Raw genomic sequence first — 20,253 nt, 5'->3', positions numbered from 1 at the left:
TACTTCACTGTGTAGAATTTCTTCATCACATGATCATGTACTATGATTTCAAGTTGATTCAATAATAAACAAAATTACAAACAGAAGAGTTCCAGATTTGTAATCTATATGTGGGAGAAACTCAGATCTGTGTTTCCTTGTTCTTACTTGGAGAAAGTGCTACATTACGGGCATACCCTAAGGAGTGGTAAGGTTGTTTTTCTTCTCTTTTATTTCTTTCTTTTTTTTTTTTTGGGGGGGTGGTACTGGGGATTGAACCTAGATATACCTTACCACTGAGCTACATCCCATCCCTTTTTAATTTTTTTAATTTTGAAATAGGGTCTCACTAAGTTGATTGAGGCTTCACTAAATTGCTGAGACTGGTCTTGAACTTGCAATTCTCCTGTCTCAGCATCCTAAGTTGTTGGAATTACGGGAATGTGCCACCATGCCCAGTAGGTTACTTTTCTTTAAAGAGACATTGTATGATGCTCTGATAGTGACTGATACTCTGCAGAAGTTAGATTCTGTTATTTTTGTCAGTGACTGAGGGGACCTCTAGTTGTCTTGTCCTCTCAGAAACTGACTGCTTCCTTTTCCTACAAAGAGGAGGACACTGCTGCTTTTTGAGGGTCCCACCAAATTTCAGGGCCATTTTCCAACAATGTGTAGAGGTTCTATTGGGAAGGATCCAGAGCTTTTGCACTGGGTTGAGGAGTGGTGAAGACTTGAAAAATCTGTGCATGGCTAGTCCTGGTAAGATTGATGGAAGCCCTCTTCTAATGGTGTTCTCATTTCTTTTTTCTTTTTTTGGGGGGACTAGGGATTGAACTCAGGGACACTCAACCACTGAGCCACATCCCCAGCCCTATTTTGTATTTTATTTAGAAGCAGAGTCTCACTGAGTTTCTTAGCACCTCACTTTAAAAAAAAAAAATTATTTTTTAGGTGTAGATGGACACAACACAATGCCTTTATTTTCTTTTTTTATGTGGTGCTGAGGATTGAACCCAGGTCCCACCATGCTAGGTGAATGCTCTACCGCTGAGCCACAATCCCAGCCCTGGCATCTCCCTTTTGCTGAAGCTGGTTTGAACCCACGATCCTCCTGCCTTGGCCTCCCAAACTGCTGGGATTACAGGCATGCGCCACCACGCCTGGCCCCTTTTCTTTCTGATTACTGCACCCTAAATGTTTATTCTGATTCCTCTATCCTCAGTCTTCCCTGTGCTCAGCTGAGATGCTCTACACAGTTAGCTGACCTACAGCAACTTGCAGGAAAGCCAGCCTTGCTGGATGCAGTGTTGATCTTTTCTCCACACCCACTCTGGCTCAGATGTCTGACTGCCAGCCCTCTAAGAAGACCTATTGTCTGGGTCGAGGCTACCCTTACTACGGAATCCCTAAATTATATCAAATCATCCCCTCCTCTTTTAAGTCTGTGGGCCTGAATCGGCTCTGGGCACTAAACAACCTCCCTCCAGTATGATATCCCAGGAAGAAGCTGAGTACCTTCTGTGGGAAAAGAACTCTTAATGGGGCTTCCACCAAAGTGAGAGTGTAAAGAGCAGGTCTCAGGTCCAGCAACCTGAATGTGGCTATCAGTGGATTTTTCCTGAGTTCTTACATAGCTCTAAGGGCTCATTAAATCTGCATCTCTGAGAAGCTTGGCTTTTATCCTTGTTTTACAGATAGGGCAACTAAGGCTCAGAGAGGCTAAGGCTCAAAAGTTAGACTTAGCTAGTCCAGGCATTTGAGTGTACGACCAGACATGGAACCACCGCATTTGGCGTCCTGACCCCTAAGCCAAGCCCAAGGTTAGGTGATCTACATGGAGAACAAGGGATGACCACTTTATGGGATTCATAATCTGCCTTGGAGGCAGGTCATGACAGTCTAGGGCAAAATGCTGTCACAGGAACTTAAGATGTTCCAGGGTAGAGAGGATATGCTGGCTGTGTGCCAGGGCTTGTGCTGGGGGACATCACATCAGGCAGAACAAGTATGGGAAATGGGCCAGGGTCTGTTGAGGCAGCACAAAAGGCTGCATGCACCTCAGGCCGAGCAAGGAGCAAATGTGGAAGCCGCTGAGAAGACACTCTTTATGTTCTGGAGACATAGGAAAAGGCTAAAACCCAGTGCTTGCCTCTACTTCCAGAGGTGGCGTGACCTTGACCCGGCTTCCCTTCTCGGGCCTCAGTTTCCTCACCACAGAAAATGTGTCAACGCCCCCTCCAACTCCAGGGTGGCTGACAAAGAAAGCAAGTAGAATACCGCTGACATTTTCTAAGTGTGTGCGCGAGTGTGACAAGATACGCTGGCTAGGCACGAGGGGGCTACACAGGAAGGGAAACCAAGGGCGCTCCGGCCTGAGTTGCCATCAAGAGCTCAGCCGACAGCAGGGCTAGAGAACGGCGCGCATGCGCCTACTCGCGCCGTCACAGTCACGTGCCCCAGGCGTTCTGCTCGGGGCGTGAGAGGCAGGCTTTGACTGACAGGCCATCCGGCCGGTCAGCAAAAAGTACTCCTCCGGGTGTCGGGCTAAGAGGCTGTTGATTGGGGATAGCCTCAGTTGGGGGCGGGTTCTTTGACTTCTTGGTTACTATGACGCCCGGTCTCCGCCCCCTCGGCTGGCCGCCATCTTGTTGTTGATCCTTACCCAGTGGGCAGCGCCAGGAGCTGGACTGAGCGGCCGCTGCGGAGCCGCTGCTGCGGGGCTCAGCCACCTGCGCTGCCTTCCTGGGGCGGGCCGAAACCTGGAGGCCCGGGGGGCCCAGCTCCCGTGGGGAGCCTTGGGCGCCCGCTGTCCGGGCCGGGCCGGTGAGTGACAGGAGCCGGGCCGAAAGACCCGCCTGATGCCCGCGGGTAGGGTGGCGGTGGGCGCGGGATTGAAGTGGGCGCGCGTGGGGCCCGGGCTTAAGCTGAGCATCGCTTCAACATCATTCCAGTGTCCTGACTGGCAGCCCGTCGAGCCTCCCAGATGCTGGTGCTAAGGCCGGGAGGACAGCCGGGGGTCGGGGTCCAAGAGCCTGGTGCCCTAGGGCGGGCCGGTTGGTTGGCTAGCCGGGCTATTGAGAAACAAGCTTTTCTGACCAAAGCCGTGGACTCCACAGATCCAGAGCTCTGAAACGTGTCCAGTGTCATTCTGATGCTCTCTGGGGCGTTGTGTTGCTCCCGAGTGTGATATACACGTACTTCTTTCTTAGGTATCATTCTTGCAAGTGATTTTTCAGGCTTTTTGAGACTAAGACTAGACAAACAGGCCAAAGCCCCCGCGAGCCTGGCAGTCCTGTGTCACGGCCCTGTAAGTCTGGTAGGGTGAAGACCCTCTGCCTGGCTTCTTTTCCTGAGACTCTTTCAGAACCTCACGTGTTCTTTGGAGCTCCCTCTTGAAAGGCCTGGTTAAATGTCCATCATTTTATTTGGGGCATAATTTCCTTGCAGCTGAAGCCTCAGGTCTAGCAACCTGAAAGTGGCTATCAGTCCACTTTTTTGGACTGTTTTTTAGGAGAAAGATTATTATGGTGTTGACTTGATTAATTTTATATCCTAAAGAGATTCCATTAGTTTGATTTGGAGACGGAGGAAATTTGGGAGTATGTTAGAATTGGAAAAAAGAAATGAGACTTGTTTTTGTTGTGGACGTTCTTGAACTGCTAAATTAGCTTTTAGCAGTACTACATGTATTCACTTGATGAAAATAGACTATCAGGCCCTTTCCTGGGAGGTAAATAATGTTGGAGATTCTGGGCAGAGTATGCAGGTCTAGAAAGAGTTCTGTGGACCTTTGGCCTCCTCATACAGTCACTGTGGGTGGTCCTATAAAGCCTGCATAAGATGACTGAGAAGTCAAGTAACAATTTTTTATGCACTCCTGTTAGGATAGTGTCACTTCAGCATATTTAATTTTGAAAGAAACCAGCTCCTTGGTCAGGAGATTTTTTTGGAAAGTAGATGCTGATACCAGAGGAGTTGGCAGCCTGTTGCTGTTCTCCTGTAAGAAGAGAGAAATTGAGTAGTCTTTATTTATTTATTTCGTTGTCCTCCCTTAGAGCAATTTTTTGAATCTTTAATGAGTTTTGACCTTGTTAAGACCAGTTCCTTGGGCAGTTCTTGGAAAGAAAGGAAGGATATAATAAAACATTGTCAAAACTGTCCGAAGCCAAGCCTCCTTCCCCACCCCCCATTAATGTTCTTTTAGAAAGTTAAGGCAGTCACAGGGTTAAATTCCTGCAGTTTGTTAAAATAATAGTAACTCTGAGGATTTCTATCCTGTTTTGGATATTTGACTTCTTTGAGATATGTAAATAAACTATCCTTAGTCAAGTTCTCAACACTGACTTTTACATACAATTTTAGGGATTCAGGGGCCATTAAAGTACATGGTTGATATAACCCTAATAGAACAGCCATCTCAAGGAAATCAGAATATCCAAGAACTTTGTTTTTGTTTAATGCTTTTACTATTTCATGAATATGAGTGGTAGATGAACACAAATAGCAATACTTCTCTGCTCAACATTTTTTAAGTGCAAATGATGAGACTTGTTATAATAGCAGGCCCTTAATTTCTTTGTCTATGCATAATTTACCAATAACTGTCAGCACTTTAAACTAAAAAGGATAACAGATACAATTTAGACTGTGGAGCTCCTACGCTGAAGTTAGGAACTTTGACAAGCTTCTAGGATGAGATCTGATGTGGCGTTCAAGGTGCTGTTGCCCCAGCTATCCCAACCTACCACCATGCTTTATCCTAATTCCCCCTAACCAAATTATGTGCTTAATATTACATACATATTATTGATCTAGGTTATTCCTCTTGCTGGCTGAATGCATGACTTTTGCTCCTATTTGGGATATCCTGTTCCTTCACCTTAGTTTTATCTCTAGAATTCAGTTCAGGTCTTACCTATCTTCTTTACAAAATACCCATTAAAACATTTTAGCCTGTGCAGATGCTGCATTCCCTCTTAACTGTAGTGGCATTACAGTCCTTAAATAACAAAACAGAACTGTTCTTTTAAGAAGTTTTTAGGGGGCTGGGGATGTGGCTCAAGTGGTAGCGCCAAGCGTGCGGCCCGGGTTCGATCCTCAGCACCACATACCAACAAAGATGTTGTGTCCGCCGAGAACTAAAAAAAAAAAAAAAAAAAAAAAAAAAAAAAATTAAAAATTCTCTCTCTCTCTCTCTCTCTCTCTCACTCTCTCTTTAAAAAAAAAAAAAAAGTTTTTGGTTAGTTGGGTGTAGTGTTGCATGCCTGTAATCCTAGCGAAATGTGTGGCTGAAGGAAGAGGATCACAAGTTTGTGCCTAGCCTCTGCAACTTAGACCTTGTCTTAAAATTTAAAAAAAAAAAATATGAAGAGCTGGGGGTGAGGCTCAGTGGTAAAGCACTCCTGGGTTCAATCTCCAGTTTAAAAAAAACAAAACATCTTTTGGGGGTGACTCCTCTGGGGTGGTGCACAGCTATAATCCTGGCTACTTGGGAGGCCAGGGCAGGAGTATCACAAATTCAAGATCAGCCTTGGCAATTTAGTGAGACCTTCTTTTTAAATAAAAAATGAAAAAGCTGGGAATGTAGTTTATTGGTAGAGTGCCCCTAGTTCAATGTCATAACGGGAAAAAAAAAAAGTTTCTTCTGGGGCTGGTGTTGTAGCTCAGTGGTATAGTACTTGCCTACAATTGTGTGAGGCACTGGGTTCAATTCTCAGTACCACATATAAATAAATAAAGATCCATTAACAACTAAACTTTTTTTTTTTTTTTTAAGTTTTCTCTTGTAGAATCTAGCTCCTTTCTGGTAGGGATTGTATTTTATACTTTTTTTTGCTCCTTCTTGTGGTACATGAGGACTAAATGTTCATAAAGATGTACTAAATTTTTCTGAGTTGGAAACACCTTCTATAATTACATAAGAAAATGGAGTGACAAGTAGAAATGGGGATTTGGTAGTCATGGGTCCCTGTCTCCTATCATTTTTGAGGTGCTTGCACATTTGACTCTAGTGCCTTATAAAGGCAGGCTCATTCTCAGTGCTGCAGAGGAGAGGCAGAACTTGCTGAAAGGGCTGAAACAAAGCCTGAAAACTGAAAATCCAAATCTCAAAAAGAGCTCTGTGGTCTACCTCCTTTCTTGGCTACAAAACTGCTGTGTGTGTGTGTGTGTGTGTGTGTGTGTGTGTGTGTGTGAATGTATCTATATATCTATATCTATCTATCTATATATGGTTTATTGCTTTGCTAGCAAAGGAAAAACAGAGGACTTCTGTTCCAGAGGCTGTTATTCTGCCCATCAGCAGGAACAGGTGGTGTTTTTTTTTTTTTTTTTTTTTTTGGTAGTTGTAGATGGACAGAATGCCTTTATTTTATTTGTTTATTTTTGTGTAGTGCTGAGGATCTAATCCAGTGCCTCATGCATGCTAGGCAAGCACTCTACCACTGAGCACTACGCTTCGGTTCCAGCCCTATTTTTTTTTGGGGGGGGGGCGGTGGGGTTTGTTCCAGGAATTGAACTCAGGGGCACTCAACCATTGAGCCACATCCCCAGCTCTATTTTGTATTTTATTTAGAGACAGGATCTCACTGAGTTGCTTAGCACCTTGCCATTGCTGAGGCTGGCTTTGAACTTATGATCCTCCTGCCTCAGCCTCCCAAGCTGCTGGGATTACAGGTGTGCACTACTGCACCAGGCTAAACTGCTGGTTTTAACTCTTGGAAAACGTATTAGATGAACATGACACTGGTTGCTAATATTTTTGGATCCTCTTTTTGGTTAGGTCTTGGGCTGTTGTAAATGGAATTATTTGCTTTCCTAACATCATAAAGAACTATTATAGATAGAAATGGGAAAAGTTTACACTGTATACTCTTATCTCTGGCTTGGGGCAAGGAAGCAATCAGGCATTTTGTTTGTTTTGTGGCAGGGAGTGATTTTGTGATTTTGCACTGATTCTACCCCCCCACACACACTTGGGATTGAACCCAGGGCCTCACACATACTAGGCAAGTGGTCTACCACTGAGCTACATCTCCAGTCTTTTTTTTTTTTTTTTAAATTTTAGTTATATATGACAACAGAATGCATTACAATTCATTTTACACATATAGAGCACAATTTTTCATATCTCTGGTTGTACTCAGAGTCACATCATTCGTGTCTTCATACATGTACTTAGGGTAATGATAACCATCGCATTCCTCTGTCTTTCCTACCCTTATGCCCCCTCCCTTTCCCTCCCTCCCTTTTTCCCCTTTGCCCTATCTAGATTTCATTTAATCCTTTCATCCTCCCTGTCCAGCCCCCCACAGCATATTATGGATGAGCATCCTTATATCAGAAATCATTTGGCATTTGGTTTTTTGGGATTGGCTAATTTCACTTAGCATTATCTTCTCTAGCTCCATCCATTTACCTGCAGTTGCCATGATTTTATTCTCTTTTAATGCAGAATAATATTCTGTTATGTATATATATCACATTTTCTTTATCCATTCATCTATTGAAGGGCATCTAGTTTGGTTCCACAGTTTAGCTGTTGCCAATTGTGCTGTGTCCCTGTAGTATGCTGTTTTTAAATCCTTTGGGTATAGATCGAGGAGTGGGATAGCTGGTTCAAATGGTGGTTCTATTCTCAGTTTTCCAAGGAATCTCCGTACTGTTTTCCATATTGGCTGCACCAGTTTGCAGTCCCACCAGCAATGAATGTGTGAGTGTGCCTTTTTCCCCACATCTTCACCAACACTTATTGTTGTTTGTATTCTTAACAGCTGCCATTCTGACAGGAGTAAGATGAAATCTTAGAGTAGTTTTGATTTGCATTTCTCTATACTAGAGATGTTGAACATTTTTTTCATATATTTGTTGATTGATTGTATGTCTTCTTTTGAGAAGTGTTTGTTCAGTTCCTTGGCTCATTTATTTATTGGGTTATTAGATTTTTAGGTGTTAAGATTTTTTTTTTTTTTTAAGAGAGAGAGAGAATTTCAATATTTATTTTTCAGTTTTCGGCAGACACAACATCTTTGTTTGTATGTGGTGCTGAGGATCGAACCTGGGCCGCACACATGCCAAGTGATCGCGCTACCGCTTGAGCCACATCCCCAGCCCAGTGTTAAGATTTTTTAGTCCTTTATATATTCTAGAGATGAGTGCTCTGACGTGCGTGTGGTAAGAATTTATTCCCAATTAGAAGGCTCTCTATTCACCTCACTGATTATTTCTTTTGCTGAGAAGAAGCTTTTTAGTTTGAATCCATCCCATTTATTGATTCTTGGTATGGATTATTGTGCTATAGGAGTCTTATTAAGGAAGTGGGGCCTAATTCGACATGATGGAGATTTGGGCCTACTTTTTCATCTAATAGATGCAGTTTCTCTGGTTTAATTCCTAGGCCCTTGATCCACTTTGAGTTTTGTGCATGGTGAGAGATAGGGGTTTAATTTTTGCATATGGATTTCCAATTTTCCCAGCACCATTTGTTGAAGAGGTTATCTTTTCTCCAATGTCTCCAGTCCTTTTAAAACTTTATATTTTGAAAGAAGGGTTCACAAAATTGCCCAGGCTGACCTGGATTTTATGATCTTCCTGTCTTAATCTCTTGAGCGACTGGGATTACAGGTTTGTGCCACTGTGTTTGGCTTACACTGAGTTTAAGTACAGATTTTCATTTCCCTTTTGCACAGTGAGGTCTGGATGTGAAAACCTAAGACTTCTTGATTCTTTTATTAAAGATGACAAATGAATATTCTCTGTTTGCTATTTGGTTTGAAGTTGTATTTATGTTGAAACATTATAAATAATTTTTTTTTTTAGTGTAATAGAATTTATTTGAGAAGAAGAGAGATTGACTCCCACAGGGTGAGAGGGCACCCAATAGGAGTAGCCCATAAATGAGTTTTGATGGTGGCCCATATTCACTTCAGTGCTGGATCTCCATTAGTGACTGTGTTTTGTAAGTGTTTAGAAAATCTGCTCTGATCTCTTCTGTAAAAGTTTTATTTGTGGATTTAGCTCATTTATATTTATCCCTAAGTTGGGCTAGGGGAATACCTATTCCCTTAGGACCAGACTCTTTTTAAGTCTAAAGTTTGATGTTAGTAAGAGCACCATCTAGTCTATTAAAATCTGGGTGTATTATGATTGAACAGTTATTAAACAATTTATTCTGTAATAAAAAAGCCAGATAATGACAATTGTCAATGCAAATGTGAAGAAATTGGAGCCCTCATACACAGCTAGTGGGAATGTAAAACATCGCAGCCATCTTGGAAAATAATCTGGCAGTTCTTTAAATGGTTAAACAGAGTTACTCTTTGTCCCATCAATCCCTCTCTTAGGTTTCTTTTCAAGAGAAATGAAAATCTATGCATTCAAAATCTTGTACATGAAAGTTTATAGCAACATTATTCATAATAGCAAAAAGAGAAGCACCAGAAAATGTTTATTAATTGATGCTTAGATAAGTAAAAATGTGGTGAACACACACACACACATACACACACACACTGATATGTTATTCTTTAATAAAAAGGAATGAAGCATTGAAATAATGATACAATTTGGGTGCACCTCAAAAAAAAATGCTAAGAAGCAAGACAAAAAAGTTTACAAAATTCTATTTATATGAAATATCTGGTATAAGCTATTCTGTAGGGGCAGAAAGTAGGTTGAATAGTGGTTGCTTATTAGGACATGGAGGTGATTCGGGGAGATAGGGAAGTAATGACTAAACAGTATAGGACTTCTTTTGGAGGTGATGAAAATGTTTTAAAATTGTGATATTTTCATACATTTGTAAATATACTAAAAACCATTGAATTGTACTCTTCAGTGGGTGATTTGTGTGATGGGTGTATCATAATAAAGCTGATATATATATTCACTAGTAAAACAAGAAAAAGTATGAGTAAGCAAGAAGTAAAAATGAAGGATTATGGGCTGGGGATGTGGCTCAAGCGGTAGCGCGCTCGCCTGCTGTGCGTGTGGCCTGGGTTCGATCCTCAGCACCACATACCAACAAAGATGTTGTGTCCGCCGAGAACTAAAAAATAAATATTAAAAAAAAAAATTCTCTCTCTCTCTCTCTCTCTCCTCTCTCACTCTCTCTTTAAAAAAAAAATGAAGGATTATCTGTAATTTCACTGTTAGTGGGTTTTTAAAAAATATTTATTTATTTATTTTTTTAGGTGTAGATGGACACAACACAATGCCTTTATTTTTATGTGGTGCTGAGGATTGAACCTGGGTCCCGCCCGTGCTAGGTGAGCGCTCAACCGCTGAGCCACAATCCCAGCCCCCACTGTTAGTGTTTTTGTTTGTAACCAAATTCCTTTTCATGACATAACATTTTTTAAATAGTTTTTTTTTAGTTGTAGATGGACACAATATCTTTATTTTAATGTGGTGCTGAGGATCGAACCCAGTGCCTCACCCATGCGAGGCAAGCACTCTACCACTGAACTAAAATCCCAGCCCCACCGTCATAACATTTAAAAAAATTTTTTTATAACTTTATTTTATTTGTTTATTATTATTATTTTTTAGATGGTGCTGGGGATTGAACCTAGTGTTTCACATGTGCTAGGCAAGTGCTCTACCACTGAGTCACAACTCCAGCCCCATATGTCATAATTTTTTTAAAAAATGGGATTATACTGTATATTCTAATTTATAACATCACCACCCCCAATGCTGGGGATTGAACCCAGGGTCTTGTGTATGTTAGGCAAGTGCTCTACTGCAGAAGTACATGTATAGCACTTACTTTATTTAGAGACAGGGTCTTGCTAAATTACCCAGGCTGCCATAGCCTCCCAACTAACTGGGATTGCAGGTGTATACCACTGCACCTGGCTCTGATTTGTACCTTTTTTGCAGCCAGAAATATATTGTAAACATCTATGTTGGTAAAGGATGGCATTTGCCTCAGAGGCCAGTTGGTAGTGAATGAGGAAGTACATTCTAAGGGTAGTAGGGAGTTGTGAGCAGGGTGAACTATCAAGTATATGCCTTATAAAAAGGATCAGTGAACTTGTGATTTTTGAAACCAGAAATTTGAATTTTAATGTGAAAATTTTCTGATATTTATTGATTTTTTAAGAGATGGGGTCTCACTTGAATGCCTAAGCTGGCCTTGAAATACTAGTCTCAAGTGATCCTCCTGCCTCTCAGCCTTCCCAATTATGGGGGCTATAGATGTCTTGTTCATTTCCTGATTTTTAATTTTTTTTTTAAAGAGAGAGTCAGAGAGGAGAGCGAGCGAGCCAGAGAGAGAGAGAGAATTTTTTAATATTTATTTTTTAGTTCTCGGCGGACACAACATCTTTGTTGGTATGTGGTGCTGAGGATCGAACCCGGGCCGCATGCATGCCAGGCGAGCGCGCTACCGCTTGAGCCACATCCCCAGCCCCCTGATTTTTAAATTTGGCACTGATTTAAAACAATTTTTTGTGCCATTTTACTGATTTAAAAAAAACTATCTGGGACTGAGAATGTGGCTCAGTGGCAGGGTGCTTGCCGAGCATGTGCAATGCCCTGGTTTGATCCCTAGTACCACAAACGCACACAAAAACAAAATATAAAAAAACACCATTGGGCTGGGTCTATAGCTTAGTGGCAGAGTGCTTGCCTAGCATGTGTGAGGCACTGGGTTTGATCCTTAGCACCACATAAAAATAAATAAAATAAAGGCATTCTGTCCATCTACAAATATAAAAAAAAGAAAGAAAGAAAGAAAAATTCAGAACAAAAAACGAAACCCTGTCACCTACAGACCAGAAATGTCCTGCTGATGTCTGATTTTTTTTTTAATTTAAATTTTTGGTATCAGGGATCTGGGGATTAAACCCAGGGAGGAGCTTTATCACTGAGTTATATCCCCCAGTGCTCTCGCGCGCGCACACGCGCGCGCTCTCTCTCTCTCTCTCTCTCTCTCTCTCTCTTTTTTCTGTACCAAGACTGAACCAAGGAATGTTTAACCACTGAGCTGCATCCCCAGCCCTTTTTCTTTTTTCTTAATTTTTTTTTTAGTTGTATATGGACATAGAACCTTTATTTTATTTATTTACTTTTATATGGTGCTGAGGATCGAACCTTGTGCCTCACATGTGCAAGGCAAGTGCTCTACCAATGAGCCACAACCCCAGTCCCCCCCAGCCCTTTTTCTTTATATTTTATTTTTTAAACCTAGGGGCTCTTAATCATTGAGCCACATCCCTAGTCATTCTCCTGCCCCTGCCCTTTTTCTTTTTTTAAAAAAATATTTATTTTTTAGTTGGACACAATACCTTTATTTTATTGTTATGTGGTGCTAAGGTTTGAACCCAGGGACTTGCACATGCTAGGTGAGCACTCTACCACTGAGCCACAATCCCAGGCATGCATATATATATATTTTTAGTTGTAGATGGACACAATAATTTTTATTTTGTTTTATTTTATTTTATATGTGGTACTGAGGATCAAACAGAGGGCTTCACACATGTAAGGCAAGCACTCTACCACTGAGCCACAACCCCAGTTACCCCAGCCCTTTTTTGTATTTTATTTAGAGACAGGATCTCACTGAGTTGCTTAGGGGTAAACGGCTGGCTTTGAACTCAGTGATACTCTTGCCTCAGCCTCCCAAGCTGCTGAGATTTACAGGTGTGTGCCACTATCCGCAGCTCTTTTTATTTATTATTTTGAGACAGGGTCTTACTAAGTTGCTTAGGGCTTCACTAAATTGCTGAGGCTGACCTCAAACTTGTGATCCTCTGCTTTAGCCTCTCAGGTCACTGGGATTATAGGTTTGTGCCACTTTCATTGTTTAAATAAAATTTTGAATATTATTGAGGCATAATTTTGGTATGGTAATATATGTTCATTTCTAGAATTCTTCGACTTCAGTGAGTGTTGACAAATCCATATATCTCTGCAAACCCTTCCATCATAGAAAGTTTCCTTGCTCTTCTTTCCAGTCCATTGCATCTTGCTTTCTTGGGCAGACAGCCACTGATCTTTCTGTCCTTGTAGATTAAATTTGCATTTTTTTAGAGTTTCATATAAATGCAGTCATAATATATAGTCAATCTTCATTTTTCATGGAGTCTGTAATTTTGAGTGAGCCTACCTGCTAGAATTTATTTGTAACCTTAAAATCAATATTTTGAATGCTTTCTCCATCATTCATAGATAAGTACAGAGCGGGGAAAATTTGGTGTTGCCTGTTCCCAGCTGAGTTCAAACTAGGTGAAACTCTTTTTTTCAGCTGTCATACTGTAAATAAGTGTCCTTCTGTTGTTATTTTATTTTATTTTTTTTTGGTTGGAGATTTCAGTGCTTGAAATGGCTCCCTAGTGTGCTATTTGATGTTCCTAAGCACAGGAAAGCTGTGATATACCTTATAATATATATGTTAGGTGAGTTTTATTCCAGCATGAGTTGTAGTACTCTTGACTATGAGTTCAGTATTAATTACATCAGTAATATCTATTAAATAAGCAGACTTTATTTAATTTATTTGGTACCAAAGATTGAACCTAGGGACACTTAACCACTAAGCCACATCCCCAGGCCTTTTGTATTTATTTTGAGACAAGGTCTTGCTGAGTTGCATAGGGCCTTGCTAAGTTGCTGAGACATCTTAGCCTCCTGAGCCGCTGGGATTATAGGCATGCTCCATTGAGCCTGGCAAATAAGCAGTCTTTAAACAGAAACATTCATAAAAAGTTATATATTGATTGGTTGATGAAAATGTTGTGACTAGGAGCCAGGCCTAGTTGGCACATGCCTGTACTCCCAGCCTGAGGTAGGAGGATTGCAAATTCAAGGCCAGCCTGGGCAACTTTGTGAGACCCTGTCTCAAAACAAAAAGTTAAAAGGACTGGGAATGTAAGGCCCCTGGATTCAGTCCCCCATACTGGGGGGTGAGGATGTGGTGTGATCAGTGATTTGGAGGAACTTAACCATTTATTTCTTTTTGGTGCAGTAACTCACTCAGTATTGGATAACTCAGTGTACGTAGTGCTTTATAAAACATAATTATCATCGATAAGGAGAATTGACTGTGAATAGTCTTTTGTGTCAAAGAACCCTTACTTAAGTGTTATGGAGTTTAATTTCTGGGAGGTGCAGATAAGATGGCTGTTCATACTTTAAATCCCAGTTTTATTGAAGGTCATTTTGACAGGTTGTTTATTAGGATAGTCTGGAATATTTCATTCTGTTTCACTATTGACTTCTTGGGCCAGTGTTCAGTGACTAGTTTCTTCATATAGTTAAGAACTTGGAGGGCTGGGGCTGTAGCTCAGTAGCAGAGTGCTTGCCTAGCACTGGGTTTGATCCTTAGCACCACATAAAAATAAACAAAAGGCATGTTGTCCATCTACAACTACAAGGAAAAAAAAAAAGCTTGGTTATCAGAATCTCTGAAGGAATTAAATATTAAATTGATTCTTCCTTCTTTTCTTTTTTTTTTGGTCCTGGGGGTTGACCTCAGGGGCACTTTACTACCGAACTAGCTACATACCCAGCCCTTTTTATTTTTGAGACAGGATCTCACTAAGTTGCTGAGGCCGGCCTCGAACTTGTGATCTCCTGTCTCGGCCTCCAGAGTCACTGGGATTACAGATGTGTTCCATCTTGTGTGGTTAAAATTGATTCTTATGGGGCTGGGAATGTGGCTCAAGCGGTAGCGCGCTTGCCTGGCATGCGTGCGGCCCGGGTTCGATCCTCAGCACCACATACAAAGATGTTGTGTCCGCCGAAAACTGAAAAATAAAGATTAAAAATTCTTAAAAAAAAATTGATTCTTATGGGGCTGATGAGATGTCTTTTTTTGGAGAAGGTATGTAAGAGAAAACTTTCACATAGGAGTTGGTTGAAGAAATTTATTCTTTCAATACTGTTTTTCTGGAGGATGTTTTATTAAACATTTTAAATGTCTTTATTTTGCTTTTAATTCAGTTAAAATAGTTTATTGGAAGAAAATTGACATGTAATATTCCTTTTATTTGATAGGTGTCTTTATTTCCTGGTCTGCATGTTTTTTCTTTTGAATAATTAAGTCAGAAGGAATTCCTATTCTAATGCCCTATAAGACAAGTACATAAAAGGTTATATATTGTTAGGCTGGGGTTGTGGCTCAGTGGTAGAGCACTCACCTAGCGTGGGTGAGGTACTGGGTTCGATCCTCAGAATAATAAAGGTATTGTGTCTATCTACAACTAAAAAATATTTTTTAAAAAGGTTACATATTGTGTGTATGTGGGACACTGATTTTACATATGAAGGGTTGAGGATGTGGCTTAGTGGTAGAGTGCTTGCCTGACATTTTACATTTGAGGAAACAGATGAAGATATTCAGCCAGGGCATATCAGTGCTTAGACAGCACCCATGTTTTGTCATGATAGAGAGTTCTGTCTTGGAGTGTTCATTTAAGCACTGATTTTTTTCTTCCCTCAAATGATTAGTTTGTCTTGTTGGATTTTTGTTTTCTTTTTAAGTGACTCTTATTGAGACACAAAAATACATACAAAACACCCAAAATTTGGTGATTTTTTTAAACGTGTATATATTTTTGTAATGATCACCCAGATAAAAAGTTAGAACATTTAAAGAATTTTCTTAATAGGTTTTATTTTTTAGAGCAGTTTTAGGCTCACAGAAAAATTGAATGGAAAGTACAGAGTTCCCATGTGCTAGATGTACCAGATTTGTTACAATTCTGAATCTGCATTATCTGGTTATTATCACTCAAAGTTCATAGTTAACATTAGGATTCGTTTTTACTGTACATTCTGTGACTTTTGACTAGTGTACAAAGTCATGTATTCATCTTTATCGTATCATAGAGAATATAGTCACTGCCTTAAAAAATCCTCTGTATTCCACTTGTGCATTGGTCTCTCCTCCTAACCCCTGGCAACCATTGGTTTCTTTTTAAAACTATGGAGATAGTTTTGTCTTTTCCAGAATGTCATATAGTTGAAATTATACAGTATGTAGACTTTTTAGGATTGACCCCTTTACTTAGGAATATGCATTTAAGGTTACTCCAACTCTTTTGGTTTAATGGCTCATTCTTTTTTTTTTTTTTTTTTTTTTTTTTTTAAGCCCTGAATAATATTCCATTGCCTGTGTGCTACAGTGTATGCATTTATCCATTGAAGGATATCTTGGTTGCTTCCAACTTTTGGCACTTTAGAATAAAGTTGTTATAAACATCCATGAAATTAATTTTTTTATACAAAATAGATCTTGATGTTTGGGTTTTCCTTAAAATGAAAAGTTTTTTTTTTTTAAAGATTTATTTTTTTGTTGTAATTGGACAAAATACCTTCATTTTATTTATTTGTTTTTATGTGGTGCTGAGGATTGAACCCAGGGCCGCATACATGCGAGGCAAGCACTCTACTGTTGAGAGCCACAGCCAAAGGGGCCCCAGCAAACTTCCAGCTGCCAACAAACTTCCAGCTGCCGGCTGATGATTGGTTCACAGCGGCCCCAGCAACATCTAGCTGATTGGCTCCTCTGCGGTGATGTTCATTGGGCTGTTTCCCCGCCCTTCAGACTGCAAAGCTGATGATTGGCTCACAGCGGCCCCAGCAACATCTAGCTGATTGGCTCCTCTGCGGTGATGTTCATTGGGCTGTTTCCCTGCCCTTTCAGACCACGGAGCTGCTCATTGGGGGACTTCCTTGGCTCTGCCCACGCGACCCAGCCAATCGGCCTCAAGAGCAGGAGGATTGTGGGAGGTGGTGAGGCTTGTGTGGGTGAGAGGCTTGGGGAAGCCGGTGGTGGCAGTTGGGCTCTGAGGGTTTTTTCCTGAGGAGCTGTTTTGTTTGGCATTTGTAGTTCTAAAAATAAAGTTTGTTTCTTTTGACAAGTGGCTCCTGAATTGTGCCCAGCCAGACTGTGGCATTTGGTGGCCCCATCGAACCCGCAACCTTGGCGTTATCAGATGTTGCTGGGGCCGCTGTGAGCCAATCATCAGCTTTGCAGTCTGAAGGGCGGGGAAACAGCCCAATGAACATCACTGCAGAGGAGCCAATCAGCTAGATGTTGCTGGGGCCGCTGTGAACCAATCATCAGCCGGCAGCTGGAAGTTTGTTGGCAGCTGGAAGTTTGCTGGGGCCCCTTTGGCTGTGGCTCTCAACACTCTACCACTGAGCCACAACCCTAGCCCCAAAATGAAAAGTTTTTTTTTTTTTTTTTAATATATATTTATTTTTTAGGTGTAGATGGACACAACACAATGCCTTTATTTTTATGTGGTGCTGAAGATCGAACCTGGGCCCCGCCAGGGCTAGGCAAGCGCTCTACTGCTGAGCCACAATCCCAGCCCCATGAAAAGGTTTTTAAAAATTATTTTTATATTAAAGGAAAGCTCTTTTCCCCTTTTTTCATTCATTCATTTTCCAGAGGTGCTCTACCACCGAACAAAACCCTTTTTAATTTTTTTTTTAGTTGTAGATGGACACAATGCCATTATTTTATTTATTTATTTTTAAGTAATGCTGAGGGTTGAATCCAGTGCCTCACATGAGGCAGTTGCTCTACCACTGAGCACAACCCCAGCTCCAACTTTTTAATTTTTATTTTGAATTAGGGTCTTATTAAGTTGCCAAGACTGTCCTTGAATTTGCAATCTACCTGCCTCAGCTTCACAGTTGTTGGGTTACAGGTGTGCACCACCATGCCCGGCTGAAAGTTGTTTTTAACTTTGAAAACTGGGCCTTTATATTTGTCTTGAATTTAGATGGATGTTTAGATTCAGAATCCGTTATAAGGTAGGCCATATATAGCTGTCTCCTTTTTCTGCTTTAGCCTTTATTTGCTTATATTCTGTGTGCTTTAGTGTTTTTTTTTTTTTTTTTTTTTTTTTTTTTTTTTTGTAATGGTTAGTCCTCACACATGCTCAGCAAGTTCTGTAACACAGTTATACTGCCAGCAGAGGGTTTTTTTTTGTGTGTGTGTGTGTGTGTGTGTGTGTGTGTGTGTTGGGGTGGGTGGGTATCAGGAATTGAACTCAGGGGCCCTCTACCACTGAGCCACATTTCCAGCCCTATTTTATATTTTATTTAGAGACAGAATCTCAGTGAGTTGCTTAGCACCTCGCTTTTGCTGAGGTTGATTTTGAATTCAAGATCCTCCTGCCTCAGCCTCCCACGCCACTGGGATTACAGGCATGTGCCACCATGCCTGGCTTAGTTTTTTCATGTATTAAATGTAGGTAACTTTTTCTTTTAAAAAGCTTTGTACCCTAGGTGATAGCTGGGAAACTGGGCTATGGAGAGGTAATTGTTTTTTCTGCGAAAATGTACTAGGCTATGGAGAGGTAATTGTTTTTCCTGGGAAAATGTAGTCTATGCTGTTGTACAAGCTTTATTACAATCTTTGTAGCTCTAAATGAAATATTGACCCATGTCAGTTGTAAAGGAGCTTACATTTTGTACCTGTTGGTAAAACGTGTGTGTGTGTGTGTGTGTGTGTGTGTGTGGTGTGCTGGGGATGGAACCCAGGGCCTTATGTGTGATAGGCAAACCATTCTACCATCCTACCACTCAGCTACACCCACATCTCTAAAACTTCTTTTTTTTTTTTTAAGAGAGAGAGAGAGAATTTTTTTAATATTTATTTTTTAGTTCTCCGCAGACACAACATCTTTGTTGGTATGTGGTGCTGAGGATCGAACCCGGGCCGCACGCATACCAGGTGAGCGTGCTACTGCTTGAGCCACATCCCCAGCCCCTCTAAAACTTCTTGATGATAAAAATCCTAAGAATCTGAGGGTTAATATGATGAACATACCAATAAAGTATCATAAATTCCTTTTAGGTAAAAGAACTTAGAAGTGATAAAAATAAATCAAAACCATTTCTTTAGGAGTTTTGTCTTTTCAAGAATTAGAATGCAGGGTGCAGAATTATACCTGTAATCCCTGCCACTTAGTAGGCTGAGGCAGGAGGATCACAAGTTCCAGGCTAGCCTGGGCAATTTAGCAAGACCCTGTCTCAAAAAATAAAAAGGACTGAAGATTTACCTCAGTGGTAGAGTGCCCTGGATTCAATCCCCAGTACTGGGCGGGGTGCAGGGGGAATGGGATCATAACCTTTGAACAGAGCAGGTAAAAAAATTTTTTTTCAGTTGTAAGTGAACACAATACCTTTATTTTATTTATTTATATGTGGTGCTGAGGATCGAACCTAGGGCCTCACACATGCTAGGTAAGTGCTCTTATCACTGAGCCACCATCCCAGCCCCAGAGCAGTTAAGATTTTTAGTTGTTGTTCAACCCAAAATTAAGATAAAATCCTTCATTACAAAAATGTTTGGTTAATTGTTTCTGCAGCTGTTGATTTGAGTAATAAATCATGAAAATCAGCCAGGGGACTTTGTTTCTCCTCTCTGCTAATTAAGAGCCCTTTGGTAGTAGTACCCTTTGGTCCTTGTAGCCAATATGATTGCTGTCACCACTGAAGACTGTGTGAGTGGCCCTGGTACACTGCAGTCTTACTTTGCTGTACTTTCTCCCCATGTCAGTAAGTTTTTTTAAAAATTTATCATTACTTTAGCTTTTTATTTTAAAAAATTGAATTTCTGACTTAAATGTCGGTGGAGCCCATAGAGGCTCAGCTTTGGGGAAGAGGATAAACCCTCTCTTTTGAGTTGATTTTTAATGTAAATAACTATTGCTGGATGTAGATGTTGTGCTTTTTCTTTTATTGTCTATGGAAATCAATCCTGCCCCCGCCCCTTGTAATGAACCTTGGGAAATCTACACTAAACTTCATTTCCACCCCTCTTTTTTCCCCCTTTTCTTCTTTCTCTTTTTCTTTTTCTTATTTTGAGACAGGGTCTTAAACTTGAGATCCTCCTGCTTCAGCCTCCCAAGTTACCAGGATTGCAGCATGCTCCACCATACGAGCTCATGTTCAGTTTTTAGATATTGACTAAAAACTGCAAAAAGTAACTGATTTTTTTTTTTTTTTGTACCAGGGATTGAACTCAGTGGTACTTAACCAATAAGCCACATCCCAGCTCTTTTTTATATTTTATTTAGAATCAGGGTCTCACTGAGTTGCTTTAGAACCTCCCTAAGTTGCTGAGGCTGGCTTTGAACTCTAGATCCTCCTGCCTTAGCCTCCCAATCTCCTGAGAACCACTGCGTCCGGCCAGTAAGTGACCTTCTTAAGGACACACTGTGGATTAAGTCCAGCCTGGAGGCTGAGGCAGAAGGATTGCAAGTTTGAGGCCAGCCTGTGGAATTTAGCAAGATCCTGTCTAAA

The 20,253-nt window shown here is 40.9% G+C and overlaps 1 protein-coding gene across 7 annotated transcripts in view; it reads left to right on the top strand.

The window, feature by feature from the left end:
* The first annotated feature begins 2,596 nt into the window (after positions 1-2,596).
* IP6K1 (inositol hexakisphosphate kinase 1) overlaps positions 2,597-20,253 on the top strand; it is a 59,806-nt gene continuing 42,149 nt past the window's right edge. For 3 of the 7 annotated variants that reach the window (XM_081301002.1, XM_081301001.1, XM_081301004.1), the window contains exon 1: positions 2,598-2,802. Coding sequence is in view for 2 of the 7 variants with exons in the window: in XM_081300998.1 (XP_081157124.1) it covers positions 4,672-4,695 (24 nt within the window). In the remaining 5 variants the exon portion in view is untranslated. Of the gene's footprint in view, positions 2,803-4,630; positions 4,696-20,253 lie in introns of those variants that run through there. The other 4 variants (XM_081301003.1, XM_081300998.1, XM_081300999.1 and 1 more) reach the window with 3 other exon arrangements.

This window comes from Spermophilus citellus, assembly GCF_964194105.1.
Source record: "Spermophilus citellus genome assembly, chromosome: 7".
Taxonomy (NCBI): domain Eukaryota; kingdom Metazoa; phylum Chordata; class Mammalia; order Rodentia; family Sciuridae; genus Spermophilus; species Spermophilus citellus.
This window is presented reverse-complemented; position numbering and strand designations above follow the sequence as displayed.